Source organism: Natator depressus, chromosome 8 (assembly GCF_965152275.1).
Source record: "Natator depressus isolate rNatDep1 chromosome 8, rNatDep2.hap1, whole genome shotgun sequence".
Classification (NCBI taxonomy): domain Eukaryota; kingdom Metazoa; phylum Chordata; order Testudines; family Cheloniidae; genus Natator; species Natator depressus.
In genome coordinates this window covers 53,766,557-53,780,889 of record NC_134241.1, presented here as the reverse complement: position 1 = coordinate 53,780,889, position 14,333 = coordinate 53,766,557, and the positions used below count along the sequence as shown (strand labels likewise).

The window sequence follows — 14,333 nt, the reverse complement described above, 5'->3', positions numbered from 1 at the left end:
GCTGCAGTGAATAAGTAGCAACTCCATCCTCAGGCTGAACATAAAAACTGGCTTCCTGCCTAGGTTTCCTTTTAAATGTCTTCAAATGGCAATCATGCCCCAAACTGTACTTCAAGGAGAGAGCATACGTAATCAGCCATGGTTACTCTCCTCAAAATAAAATACAGTGCACTGCTAGCTGAGTAGTCAGAAGGACAATGTAGTAACGTAGTGGGCCTGGTGCGAAAATAATCTATTTCTTCTAGTATGCACTGGTATTTACTAGGAAACTAAGGTATGCAGGTTTCAGAGTAGCAGCCATGTTAGTCTGTATCCGCAAAAAGAAAAGGAGTACTTGTGGCACCTTAGAGACTAACAAATTTATTTGAGCGTAAGCTTTCATGAGCTACAGCTCACTTCATCGGACTATGTCATCCGATGAAGTGAGCTGTAGCTCTCGAAAGCTTATGCTCAAATAAATTTGTTAGTCTCTAAGGTGCCACAAGTACTCCTTTTCTTTTTGAGGTATGCAGTTATTTTTCAGTCTTACGTTGAACACATTGAGAAGCTAGGCACTACCTGTCTACACTACAAATTTCAGCTGAGTTTGTAAATTGTGACATTAGCTCTAAATGGATTTGTCTCTACAAACAACATAGTTAATACTCAGTTAACTGTGGCAACAAACAGTTTCACCCTTAGCATGGATAGAGACCCTAATCATGCCTCTGTAAAGCGTGTGGACAAGCCTCTTTCTTCAAGCTCTCTGTGTAATAAGTCACACGTAACACATCACGATGCTGGTGGTGCCGCTCTTTGTGCATGTCATCTGGGCACTATTTCTTGCCGAGATACTATAGGATAGTTACCCAGACTGTCCCAGAATGCATTGGTGGGGATGCATGGTTCAACGGTATTGTGAAAAAAGCTTCTGCATGGACACAATTCATCTGTGTTTTATCTAAATGAGCCAGGCGAGGGTGTCACCAGATGCTTATAAAAACCAGGCTGAACTTGTAATGTAGACAGGGACTCTATTGCTTTGAACACCAACCAGTGTTCTGTGAATGCTGCTGCCGTATTAGCAGAGGGTTTGAAACATTGGGATCAAAAGGTTCTGTGGCAGATGGAAAGAGTAGGAGTGCATGAACAAAGTGAAATGTCAGTAGCAGCAAGACCCCTTGGGGAGGAGAGAAACAGGGATCAGTGTGGGAAAGTTAACGGGAAGCTGGGTAACTGGAGCAGGTCCAGGAGAGGGAAGATTAAGGGAAAGAGAAGAAAAGAGGACAGAAGACTGGGGGGAAATGAGAGCACAGGAAAAGAGACACAAGGCTTGTCTACACCACGCAACTTTTAGCGACAAGGTTGTGTCGACACAGCCTCGTCACTAAAACTCAGCGTGTGTAAATGCTCTTTGTCGGCACTTTTGCCGACCAAATACTTCCAGCCCCGCGAGCAGCGTTCGCTTTGTCAGCAGGAGAGTTCACACGGCCACTTGCGTCGGCAAAACTTTTGTCTTTCATGGGGGGCTTTTTTAAGTACCCCTGAAAGACAAAGTTTTGCCAACAACTTCGCAGTGTAGAATACCTTTTTCAAGGACACTTCTCGCTGTGGGTCTGTGAGCGTGGGGCTCTCTCACAGCACTGAGAGAACACAGAAGGGCTCAGATCCGGCACAGTCTGACTTCTGCTTAAATAGAATAAACTTCAGCACCCAATTTCTTTCCCTGCTCCCTCAATGAAAAAACTCTTTAAGGCAGTAATTACGTCTTGGGTGTGCGTATACACAGGCTCGGTGGCAATACTAACAGCAATTAAGTACTAATTAACGTGGGTGGGAAATCAGGAACGCAGCAAAAGGTTTCAACTGGGGTAAAACCACAAATAGGTAGGTATATTATACCCAAGCTTTTCATTGCTACCATTTAAAAAAAAAAAAGTGCAAAGGAAAAAGTAGTCACATACCATCACTTTCTAATCCCCATCCCCTCTTTAAATTGAAAATTAATGGTAGTTTAGGTATAAACGTGATCAACTCACGATCACTTATAATGTGCGAGCAGAATAAAGTCCAGATAAGTAATCCATATACATGGTGTTTTTACAGGGCCAGTTTCACAAAACTAAAAACAATTATGAGCCAGATCAGCTGGGAGAAAGAACTTAATCAGAAAATGTGAATGATAATTGGGAATCCTTTAAGAACATCTTGGCTTACTAGATGCCCAAAAAGTCAATCCTACAGTTCAGAAAGAAGGCTGTACTGGTTTAAAAAAATGACCTGGTTTAGGAGGGAAGTGAAAGAATCTATCAAAATAATATATAACAAATGAAAGAAAGAGGATGAATATAAATCAGAAGTTAGAAATAGTAGAAAATTGATAATGGAAGCAAAAGGACACAAGAAATCTATGGCCAGCGGAGTTGAGGACAATATGGAGGAGTTTTTAAAATATATTAGGAACAAAAAGAATCTTGACAATGATATTGGTTCATTACTAGAGGGAAACAGTATAATCATCAACAATAATGCTGAACAGGCAGAAGCATTCAATAAATATTTCTGTTCTGTATTTAGAGAAAAACAGATGATCTAGTCTCATCATATGGCGATAACACTCCTTCCATTCCACTAGTAATTCTAGAGGATGTTAAACAGAAGCTACTAACATTTTAAAAAAAGTGTCTAATAGCAGGCCAGAAAACTTGCATCCAGGAGTTTTAAAACAGCCGGCTGAGGAGCTTCCTGGACCATTAATGTTCATTTTCAAAAAGTCCTGGAGCACCGGGGAAATTCCAGAAGAGTGGAAGCTAATGTACCAATTTTTAAAAAGGGTACACAGGATAAACTGAGTAATTCTATGCCCCTCAGCCTGACCTCTATCCCAGGCAAGATAATACGAGACTGGCCAATATGATACTCAATTAATAAAGAATTAAAAGGAGAGTAATGTAATTAATGCAAATCAACATGGATTTATGGAAAATAGATCCTGTCTAACTTGAGATCTTTTTCTTTTTTAAATGAGATTACAAGTTTGGTTGATAAAGGTAACAGTGTTGGCGTAACAGACTTAGACTTCTGTTTGACTTGGTACCGCATGACATTTTGAATAATATAAAATTAACATGGCACACCTTAAATGGATTAAAAAATGTCTAATTGATAGGTCTCAAAATGTAATTATAAATGGGGAATCATCATCGTGTTGGTGTTTCTAGTGGGATCCTGCCGGGATCAGTGCTTGGCCCTATGTTATTTAACATTTTTATTAATGACCTGGAAGAAAACATAAAAACATCATGAATAAAGTTTGCAGATGACACAAAAATTGGGGAAGTGGTAAAACAACAAGGATGACAGGTTACTGATTCAGAGCAATCTGGATCACTTAGGAAACTGGGTGCAAGCAAACAATATACATTTTAATACAGCTAAATGTAAATGTATACATCTATGAACAAAGAATCCATGCAGGCTATCAGGAGCATATGAAATCTGAACAGAACATGCAATCACTCATTCATGCAAAGACTGTGTATGGAATTAATGCAAGGATGACTGGTGAAGGTGCAGAGATGAGTCCAGAGCATTCAAGGCTAAAAACTGTCTTACCCAGTTTACACTATTTCAGTACAATGAGCCAGTGAACTGCACTTCTTACAGAAAGTCACTACCAAACAGCATAGCGTCACACACAGTTTGACACTTACAATTTTGCTATTTCTAAACAAAATTTCTACCATCATGTCAGTATACACGAAAGATTCAATCTACAGCAAGGTTACTGTTCTTCAAATTTTCAAAGTACGAAGAAACTGCCTGGGGAAAAAAGAAAAAAAAAGCTGGCAAAGCAAAAAAAGCACATTCCAAATAGCTCAAACTCAGCTAGATTCTTTTTTAAGTTCAATTCTAACCTAAAAACAAAGGAAGAAAACTAAAAAAACCACAAGAACCTGCAAACAGAAACTTGAAATTAATGTTCCATCTCAACAATAACTATGCTGCAATAGTTATGCTCCAACTAACAGTTATACTCCAAAACTATGCTCCAACACCACATTTTAAATATAAAATTTATAGAGAAAATGTACTTTAAAAAAGTCTTAGATGTACTGTAGATTCATAGGTTACAAGGCCAGAACAGACCATTGTGATCATAGCCTGACCTCCTGTGTAACACTGGCCATACAACTTCCCCAAAATAATTCCTTTTGAAATATACATGTAGGCATATGCAGTATTTTGTATTAGAGCATCTGTATTTAGACACTTCACCTTGAATGGTCCCTTGAAATATGTGTTAACTACTTATGCTAAACAATCTGTTCCACCTTGTATTTAGGGGGACATTCTGAGTATGTTTCCTAGACCTGAAAGATTTATACGATCGGAATGAAGAAGAGCTCTGTGAAATCTCAAAATCTTGTCTCTCTCACAAACAGAAGTTGGTCCAATAAAAGATATCACCTCACCCAACTCACCTTGTCTCTAACACAGCTACAAAAACACTGCATGCAGCTTATGTATGTGGATATTTATGACAATGGTAAGGAGAAGCATGAAAGGCCTATGAAATCCAATTCTGACTTTATATGGGGTTCATTAATAATACATTTGTCCAAAACAGAAAAGTTGAGAAAACAAAGTTATTGTAGGAAGAGGATTTCTATCTTCCTATAACAAATGTCCTGAATAAAAACTCCAAACAATGTATAAAAATAAAGATAAAAATGACTTCATGAAATCTTAATAACCTCTCAAGATCTTCCTTCCCTTTATTAACTGCATTTGAATTGAGCCATCCTGTACAATAAAACACATTACTAACCGCAATACTAAGAAATTCCTTTTTTTGGCATTTGTAGTAGGTGCCGGCACAAAAGTGCAATTCATATAAAGGAACCCTGACATTTTAGTGGTGACTGCAACAGGTCAATGCTGTTCACAGGGGACCATTAGTACACTGTGAACACACTATAGCGAACTATAATCTGCATGTCCCTGAATGTATGATTTATTAATTTGGGGACATGAGAATTTTTTAAAAGGTATCTTGGTCCTTCTATTTTGAAATTCCGCAAAGAATGCTAAAGCATAAAATGACTAACTTATCTGAAAGAAGTTCCTAGTTCAACCTAGACTTTTATCCTTATTCAGTCCTATATGTTAAATCAGAAGATTTTTAACTAAGGCCTTGTCTACACTGGCAAGTTTCTGCACAGTAAAGCAGCTTTCTGCACCGTAACTCCCGAGATGTACACACGGCCAAGCCACTTAGTGCGCAGAAACTGCGCAGTTCCATTGTTGTAAAAAAACCCACCCCGAGAGTCATACAGCTTTCTGCGCCGTGGCGATTACAGCACTGCAGTGCCAATGTAGACACCATGGCGATTACAGTGCTACGATTGGCCTGCGGGAGGTGTCCCACAATGCCTGTTCTCACCTCTCTGGTCATTGGTTTGAACTCTACTCCCCTGACCTCAGGTGACCAACCGTCATCTCCACCCCGTAAATTCCTTTGGAATTTTGAAAGTCCTCTTCCTGTTTCCTCGGTGCCACATGCAGTGGTCTCAGAACATCTTTCCAGGTGGCCACGAATGCTGCACACACCAAGCGATCCCCTGGTTGGAGCAATGCGGAGTTGCTGGACCTCATCCGCATTTGGGGAGAGGCGGCTGTCCAGTCCCAGCTGCACTCCAGCCGTAGCAAATATGATACCTACCAACAGATTTCATGATGCAGGACAGAAAGGGGCCATGACCAGGACACACTACAGTGCAGGGTCAAAGTGAAGGAGCTGCGGAACGCCTACCACAAGGCGCAGGAGGCAAATCGCCGCTCCGGTGCTGCACCCATGAGCTGCCACTTCTACGAAGAGCTGCACACGATACTCAGCGGCAACTCCACCTCCACTGCGAAGACCACTGTGACTCGCATGCCAGTCGAGAGTGGACTGAGCCAGAAGGAGGAAATCTTGGACGAGAATGTGGAGGGGGACCCAGAGGCAGAGGATGAGTCAGAGGTCAGAGACGCATGCAGCCAGGAACTCTTTTTTACCTCGGAGGAGGCTAGCCAATCACAGCTGTCAGCGAAGGGCAAACAGAAGACAAGGCCCCGGTAAGTGGATTTGATTTGGGAATCACCAAAGCAAATTGTGGGGGGCAGGAAGGTTGCAGAAAGCAGACTTGTCTCCCATCGCATCCCTAGTCTGAGCAGCAGAACAGGCTGTTGATTGACTCCCTCACTTCATGGGAATCTCCCTCAGAGATCTCCAGGAAACTCTCATGAAGATACTGGGCAATTTGCTGCTGCAGGTTCTTCGGCAGAGCTGCTTTGTTTCTTGTCCTGCAGCCGCTGTCACAGAACTCTTTCCCATGCTCCCCCCAGACACTGCCAACACAATCTTATCAACCTCCTGGCTCCACTCTCTACCCACAGCATTCCACTCCTCCCCCTTCATAGTCCAGCACTGCGGACTCCCACTACCCACTGCACTCAACACCCATCCCTCCTCAGTTTGGCCCCGCTTAAGTACAGTACCCACTGCACTGTACTCCAAAGGAGAAGGTTGGATATGATCCCTGGACATACAAAAATCTTTAGCTGTCCCAGGACCTTCCCTTCCCCCATCCCCCTCACTGCTGATGGGGTTTTTTGTTTGACTCTCCCCTCCAGTTGTTATTTTTTAATAAAAGAATTGTGCTGGTTTTAAAGGAATCTTTATTCTATTAACTGAAAGCAAATAGAGCCCTGCAAAGCAACAGACAATTATGTTAAACCCCCTTATTGCATCATGTGCACCAGTCACCTCTTAGCATTACAAGCACTGCACTCCCGAGCACAGCAACAAATATTAGTGGCTTTCAGCTACAAATTGCTGCCTCAAGGCATCCCTGATCCTTATGGCCCCCCACTCGCCCCTCTAATAGCCCTTGTCTCTGGCTGTTCAAACTCAGCCTCCAGGCGCTGAGCCTCGGCGATCCAGCCCTGAGTGAAGCTTTCAGCCTTCCCTTCACAAATATTATGGAACGTACAGCACGCAGCTATAAGCATAGGAATATTGTCATCGGCCAGGTCCAGCTTCCTATAGAGGCAGCGCCAACGAGCCTTTAAACGGCCAAAAGCACACTCAACAGTTATTCTGCACTTGCTCAGCCTTTTGTTGAACCGCTCCTTGCTGCTGGCAAGTTGCCTCATGTATAGCTTCATAAGCCACGGCATTAAGGAGTACGCAGGGTCTTCCAGGATCACAATGGGCATTTCGACTTCCCCTACGGTGATCTTCTGGTCCAGGAAGAAAGTCCCAGCTTGCAGCTTCCTGAACAGGCCAGTGTTCTGAAAGATGTCTGTGTCATGCACCTTTCCAGACCAGCCTGCATTAATGTCTGAAAAGCCCACGGTGATCCACAAGCACCTGGAGAACCACTGAGAAATACCCCTTGCAATTAATGTACTTGGTGACTAGGTGGTCTGGTGCCAGAATTGGAATGTATGTGCTATCTATCGCCCCTCCGCACAAAGCCATCCACAATGTCATGCATGATGCCCAGAGTCACGGTCTTTCAGAGCAAAATGCAATTAATGGCCCTGCAGACTCTGTCAACATGAGTCCAACGGTCGACTTTCCTACTCTGAACTTCTCCAACGGCAGGGCAGCTCTCATTCTCGTGTCCTTGCAACACAGGTCTGGAGCAAGCTCATCACACAGTCCCATGAATGTGGCTTTCCTCATCCAAAAGTTCTGCAGTCACTGCTCATCATCCCCGACATGCATCACGATGTGATCCCACCACTCGGTGCTTGTTTCCCGAGCCCAAAAAGCGACATTCCACTGTGGTCGGCACCTCCATGAATGCCACAAGCAATCTCGTGTTGTATGTATAGCAAGATCAATGTCACACTCCTCTTGTCTTTGTAGTTTAAGGAATAACTCCACTGCCACTCATGACGTGTTGATCAGAGCGAGCAGTATACTGGTTAACAGTTTGGGATCCATTCCTGCAGCCCAAAGAAGCAGGGCGCACAGTACACAAACCATTGAAAGATGGTGCCAAATGCAGATGGAAGAACAGGGATTGCTGGGATGCGAAGCAGTGCATCACGGAGCATTGGAACAGGACTCAGGAGGCCCCGTGACCCCCTCAGCCTTCCCACGATGCTTAACAGAAGAAGAGGAAGAGGTGTTCTGTGGGATAGCTGCCCAGAGTGCACCGCTCCGAATACCGCTGCAAGTGCTGCAAAAAATGTGAACACACTATTGCGCAGGCAGCTGACCATTTAAGGGAAACCACTGTTGTGTGTTCACACTCTCTCTGAGCAGCGCTGTAACTCCTGGTGCTGCAACTCTGCCAGTGTAGACATGCCCTAAGTCTGCCTTTTAGTTACTCAAGCACCAAACAACATCTGAACCGTTTAATATTTTTTAAAAAAACCACACTTCCCTTTCCTCCGCACAGAGATAGCTTAAACAGCTGAATCAATTTTGGTGGAATTTCAACAGGATCAAGAGTTTGCTTCTAGGTTGAAGCCAAGCTTAAGAAGTTTTATTCCAAAGCTAATTTTTTGAAAATACTCAAGTGACTATGATATCCTGCTGCTGAATGCTTAGACTTAAATTTCCAATCTTCTCTTTTAATTGACAAGAAATATCGCCTCGGTAAAGTATTTATATATCATCCTCAATACACTTGGTGTTATATAGTACCTTAGCTGCCAAAGAGCTTTTCAGATCACATGTACTTCAGCCACCACTGAAGCACAAGTCACCTCATGTTACTGAATCTCACTCTTTTAAAATAAACTTTACTACATCCTGTTACTTTTTAACATGCCAAAGAGTAGGGTTTTTTTTAAATTTTATGGTGCTAGATCTCCCAGACTAACAGACAGCACTGTTCCCGTATAGAAGTTTGTTCAACGTGACCAAAAAGTGGAATTGTTTAATCTAACCCAGAACCCTTAGCAGCAACCCATCCACTTTAGACAGAGTAACAGAATAGTGAGCACATGAGCACAGAGAAAATCTAACACATTTACTGCTGGAAGTATTTATTCCATGTCCTTTGTTTTTCTTGTCAACCTTTCCCTTTCTGAATTCCAAGTCAGATGTCTACAAGCTTATCCTGCTTTGTGCATTAAGAATGAGACAGTTATTGCTCTGCAGATAGCAGGAGCTGAGATTTATTGCAAAACCCTATGTTTAAGTGTTTGTTTTAAGCACAATGAGATCTGAATCTACAGACTAACTGGCAAGCCTTTAACTTAGCAGATCTTTAAGCACTTCCCTACAGTTTTCGTTTATGATTTGTTTATACACCTAACTGTTCATTTTGAATGTATACATTGCCAAACTTCATAAATATAATTACATTTAAAAAAAATGCAACCCAGAAGCATGAAAAGTATTTCTAGCACTGAATCAAAACCTTTGCTAAGAAGACCCCATTCAACTAAAAAAAAATAAAAAAAATCAGTAAACACACAAATCAAAGAAAGGGAGAATCCAAAGAGGATAGATAGCCTGCTTGTATACAGCAGAAGTCACTTTCAGTAATTTATTACCAGCTGGGGCAGACACATGTACCTTTGTTTTCTGTATGATAGGATTAAGCTTTGTGGCCTTTAATTAAATTTGAATACCACAAAGCAAGAAGTTAACTCTGTGTTAGAAAAATCTTTAAAGTGCCAGACACACACTGTGACATTATGCATGGTCTGATCCATCCCTCTCCTCCTCCCTCCCTTCCCCCCCCCCAAAAAAAACAGTTATTCTGCAGTTTTTGTCAGGTTTAAATTTTTTTCCTTTCTTTACTATGACTAATCTGCTCAGTGGATGGGAATAGGCATAAGTTGCCATGGAGATCTCCAAGTTTCAACACAAAAGTTATGGGGCAACTGGCCCTCATCACATTATCTCAAGGAAAATTCAGATAGGGTCCTTATTAGAAGGCGGAAAGGATGGGGAGCATGGGAGTGGGACAAAGTTTCTGACGGGCTGTGGCGGGTCTATTAGTTTAAAGGGGTGGAGGGGAGGGGGGAAGGAGAAGAGGAAGTAGAGTCCTTGTCTGGGAAAAGGAGAAATCATACAACTCTAGTACAGGAAGCAGCGAGGGGACAGGGGAGAGCTCCTGTTCGTTTAGGACAGGCAGCCAGAAGGGAAGAACTAGATTTCTTATTTAGGAATTAAGTGTAGAGATGGGTCATGTATGCAGGAGAGACGCTACTAGTGGAGGATATTTTGGGGAACGGGAGGAGGAATAGTGAAGCCTCTGGTCATGCAGGAACAAGAAAGGAAAAGGAAAAGGTGGTTTTTCTGTTGATTTAAGCACTAGGTACAGGATGGTCGTGCATGAGATGGCAAAACCAGCAGTGCATACAGATGGGTCTTTGCTAGTGCGGGTTGCAAAGAGAGTGGTAGTGATCATCCAGCACAGGGACCCCAATACAATGCAGACAGAAGGGAATGATTGAGGAGGAGTGCATATGTATAAAGTTACGATTCTTTTATGTTTTTACAGCGCGGGTCACTGAAGTTTTAGAAGCAACACAAACTATTAAAAAGAGTGTTAACAAGCTTGGTCTGAAATTAGCCTTGTTCTTTTCATCCTTAAATTCCAAGCACTCACACTTCCCTTCTCTTTTCCTCTCCCAAGCCAATCTTTGCTCTTCAGTTTGCTATTGCGGGAAGCCTTACACGCAAAGCTGGTTTTTCCCCAGCCGGATTTGGAAATGCATATATGTAGCCGTGCCCCTAGTGGGGCAGATGGCAGGGAGGAAAGGGGGGTTCGCGAGTCCGTGCTCTCGTAGGACAGGGGCACCGCAATGCAATGCAGAGGAGAAGAAGTGAAGTGTGTGGAGGGGGAAGGCATACACGTGTCCCCACTGTTCCTGACTAGGAGAAGCGGAGGAGACGGGTCCCGGTCCCTCAAGGGCAGCCCTTCCGCGCCTCTGCGGGAGAGGGACTGGCCTAGGGCGGGGACAGACGGAGCAAAGCGCAGCCCCCCGCGGGGGAGGGTCCCCGTGACTTACCCAGGTGCAGGGTGAGGTTGATGGCGCTGGGGTACTGCACCCCGGCCAGCATGGTCTGGCTCTGCCACCAGGTGGTGTCGGCCTGGTTGTAGTCGGTGAGGAAGGCGGCGCCGTGCTGCAGGTGGGGCTGGGTGGCGTCGCACAGGTGGCAGGACTTGGTGACCCCGGTCACGCCGGTCTGCACGCAGTACTCCTCGGCCGGCGAGCCGCATGTGTTGGTGGCCACCACAGTCACGTTGAAGGCGGCGTTCACGAACTCGGGCATGCAGCGCTGCGGCCGCCCGCTCGCCTCGTCCGCGCATTCGTCCATGGCGGCGGCGCAGCGCCCGGCCAGCTCCAGCAGCAACAGCAAGGGCAGCGCCCCGCGACCCATCCTCGGCCGGCACGAGAGACGCCTGCGCGCGGCGCGAGATGCAGCAGCAGCAGCCGACACCCAAGCGGCTCGCGCCGGGAGCGGACGGGGGCGCGAGACGCGGCGGCGGCTGGGCTGGTGGGCGCGCGCTGGCTGCGTGCGAGGAGGCAGCCTAGGAGCAGCCAACGCTCGGGCGGCTCCTGCTGCTCTGCGGCTGTTCGGGCAAAGGGAGAACGGGCCTGGCCGGAGGAGGAGCAGGAGCCGGAGCCACAAGGGGGTGGGGGCTGCGCGCGCGGTGCACGCTGGGAGACACATCCCTCCCCCTTCCCGGCCGGGGCAGGGGGACTTGGGTCCCAGGAGCACTCGGTTGTTTCCGTGGTGACCCCCCCCTCCCTGGAATGCTTTGGAGGGCGGACGAGCGAATGGGGACTTAAAGGAGCCGCGCTGGGGAGCGGTGCACCCACAGGGCTGCGTCTCTAGGGGGACAGGGAGCTGCAGCCTATGGATCCCCGCACGACAGGGCTTTGCGGGGCGGGGGCTGCACTCCCCACTCGGGACGCGGCTGCAGACGCCCGCCTCCAGCCCGTAGCAATGCAACGTTACCCGCCCACGGAAATCGAGTAACATTCAAACTCTCCAGCTGGGTGAGCATTCCCCTCTCTGTATCAAACCCGGAGTCCGGCCGCGGGGGGGATCGCACTCTGCGCACCCCCACCCCCCCGAACTAGCTGCAGCCCCACGAAAAACGAGCAACGTCGTGGGGGACTCCATGCTGCTGAAGAGCCTCCAGTCCAGTCGGTCTTCTGCTCCCGCTTAGCACGGCACTCTCTGGTCTCAGGCTCCCCACCTCTCCCTCGGGCACTGGAACAGTCTGGGAGATCACACAACATGCAAGACTATACTAGGAATTAAGGATCATAATTAGAATAACTGGGATAAAAATTCTATGCTGTGTTGTTATAGCTGTGTCTGTCCCAGGATAGTAGAGAGACGGGGTGGCGGGAGGTTAAATCTTTTATTAGACCAACTTCTGTTGGTGAGAGAGACATAGAATCATAGAACTGGAAGGGACCTAGAGAGGTCATCTAGTCCAGTCCCCTGCACTCAAGGCAGGACTAAGTATTATCTAGACCATCGCTGACAGGTGTTTGTCCAACCTGCTCTTAAAAATCCCTAATGATGGAGGAGATTCCACAACCTCCCTAGGCAATTTATTCCAGTGCTTAACCACCCTGACAATTAGGAAGTTTTTCCTAATGTCCAACTAAACCACCCTTGCTGCAAGAAGCCCATTGCTTCTTGTCCTATCCTCAGAGGTTAAGGACAATAATTTTTCTCCCTTTTCCTTGTAACAACCTTTTATGTACTTGAAAACTGTTATCATATCCCCTCTCCATCTTTTCTTCTCCAGGCTAAACAAACCCAATTTTTTCAATCTTCCCTCATAGGTCATGTTTTCTAGACCTTTAATCATTTTTGTTGCTCTTCTCTGGACTTTTTCCAATTTGTCCACGTCTTTCCTGAAATGTGGCACCCAGAACAGACACAATACTCCAGTTGAGGCCTAATCAGCGTGGAATAGAGCGGAAGAATTTCTTCTCATGTCTTGCTTACAATACTCCTACTAATACATCCCAGAATGATGTTTGCTTTTTTGTAACAGTGTTGCACTGTTGACTCATATTTATCTTGTGGTCCACTATGACCCCCAGATCCCTTTCTGCAGTACAGATGCTCTCTGGGTTACGCAAGACCCGACTTAACGCAAATTTGCACTTATGGAAAAAGTTCCGTAAGCTAGAAACAGGAGGGGGGGGTGTTTCCAATTTATGCAAAATTCGAGTTACACAAGGCTTTCGGAATGGAACAATTGCGTAAGTCGGAGAACATCTACTCCTTCCTAGCAGTCATTTACCATTTTGTATGTGTGCAACTGTTCCTTCCTAAGTAGAGTACTTTGCATTTGTCCTTATTAAATTTCATCCTATTTACTTTAGACCATTTTTCCGGTTTGTCCAGATCATTTGGAATTTTAATCCCGTCCTCCAAAGCACTTGCAACCCCTCCCAGCTTGGTATTGTCCGCAAACTTTATAAGTGTACTGTCTATGCCATTATCTAAATCGTTGATGAAAATATTGAACGGAACCAGACCCAGAACCGATCCCTGCAGGACCCCACTCGTTATGCCCTTCCAGCATGACTGAACCACTGATAACTACTCTCTGGGAATGATTTTCCAACCAGTTATGCACCCACCTTAGAGTAGCTCCATCTAGGTTGTATTTCCCTAGTTTGTTTATGAGAAGGTCGTGCGAGACAGTATCAAAACCCTTACTAAAGTCAAGATATACAACATCTACTGCTTCCCCCCAGCTGCAAGGGGAAGTTTCCTAGACCTGCAGAAGACCTCTGTATAGGCTGAAAAGGTTGTCTCTCTCACCCACAGAAGTTGGTCAGTAAAAGTCATTACTTCACCCCCCTTGTCTGTGTCTGACAAAAATTTGTTTTAAGTTATACAATCATTAAGATGAATCAAAAATGAGAATTCTACCAAGCCATCTAGCTACCTAGAGGAGACAGCAAGTTACTAAAAAGTGAGTCAAAAAGTAAATCAGTCACTGAGTACAACTTGCAAAGTAGGTATCAGTACCTAAATACATTACATTAGGTCTGAATTTGGCTCAGAGTAGATCGGTCAATGCTATGCACGGCTATGTGGCGCCTCATGGTCTCGGACATCCGATGGTCCAGGGACATCGACATAGAACACATCACCGGCCACTGACAGTACCAGGAGGTGTGAGCCGGAACGACATCGTGCATCAACTACGAGAAAGGGACCTAGAGACTTTTTCCTTTGGACCATATCAACTGGAACCGTAAACTCACTGAACATTAAATCACACCAAATGAGGATAAATCCATCCTCATCGTCGTAACCACTCATTATTCTCCACACCTGAACATAG

At 45.2% G+C, this 14,333-nt stretch overlaps 1 protein-coding gene across 1 annotated transcript in view; it reads right to left on the bottom strand.

The window, feature by feature from the left end:
• LAMC1 (laminin subunit gamma 1) overlaps window positions 1-11,398 on the bottom strand; it is a 139,390-nt gene extending 127,992 nt beyond the window's left edge. The window contains exon 1 of the mRNA XM_074961100.1: window positions 11,011-11,398. Within this exon, the coding sequence (XP_074817201.1) occupies window positions 11,011-11,383 (373 nt within the window). The 5' untranslated portion in view covers window positions 11,384-11,398. The remainder of the gene's footprint in view (window positions 1-11,010) is intronic.
• Between the last annotated feature and the right edge of the window lie 2,935 nt (window positions 11,399-14,333).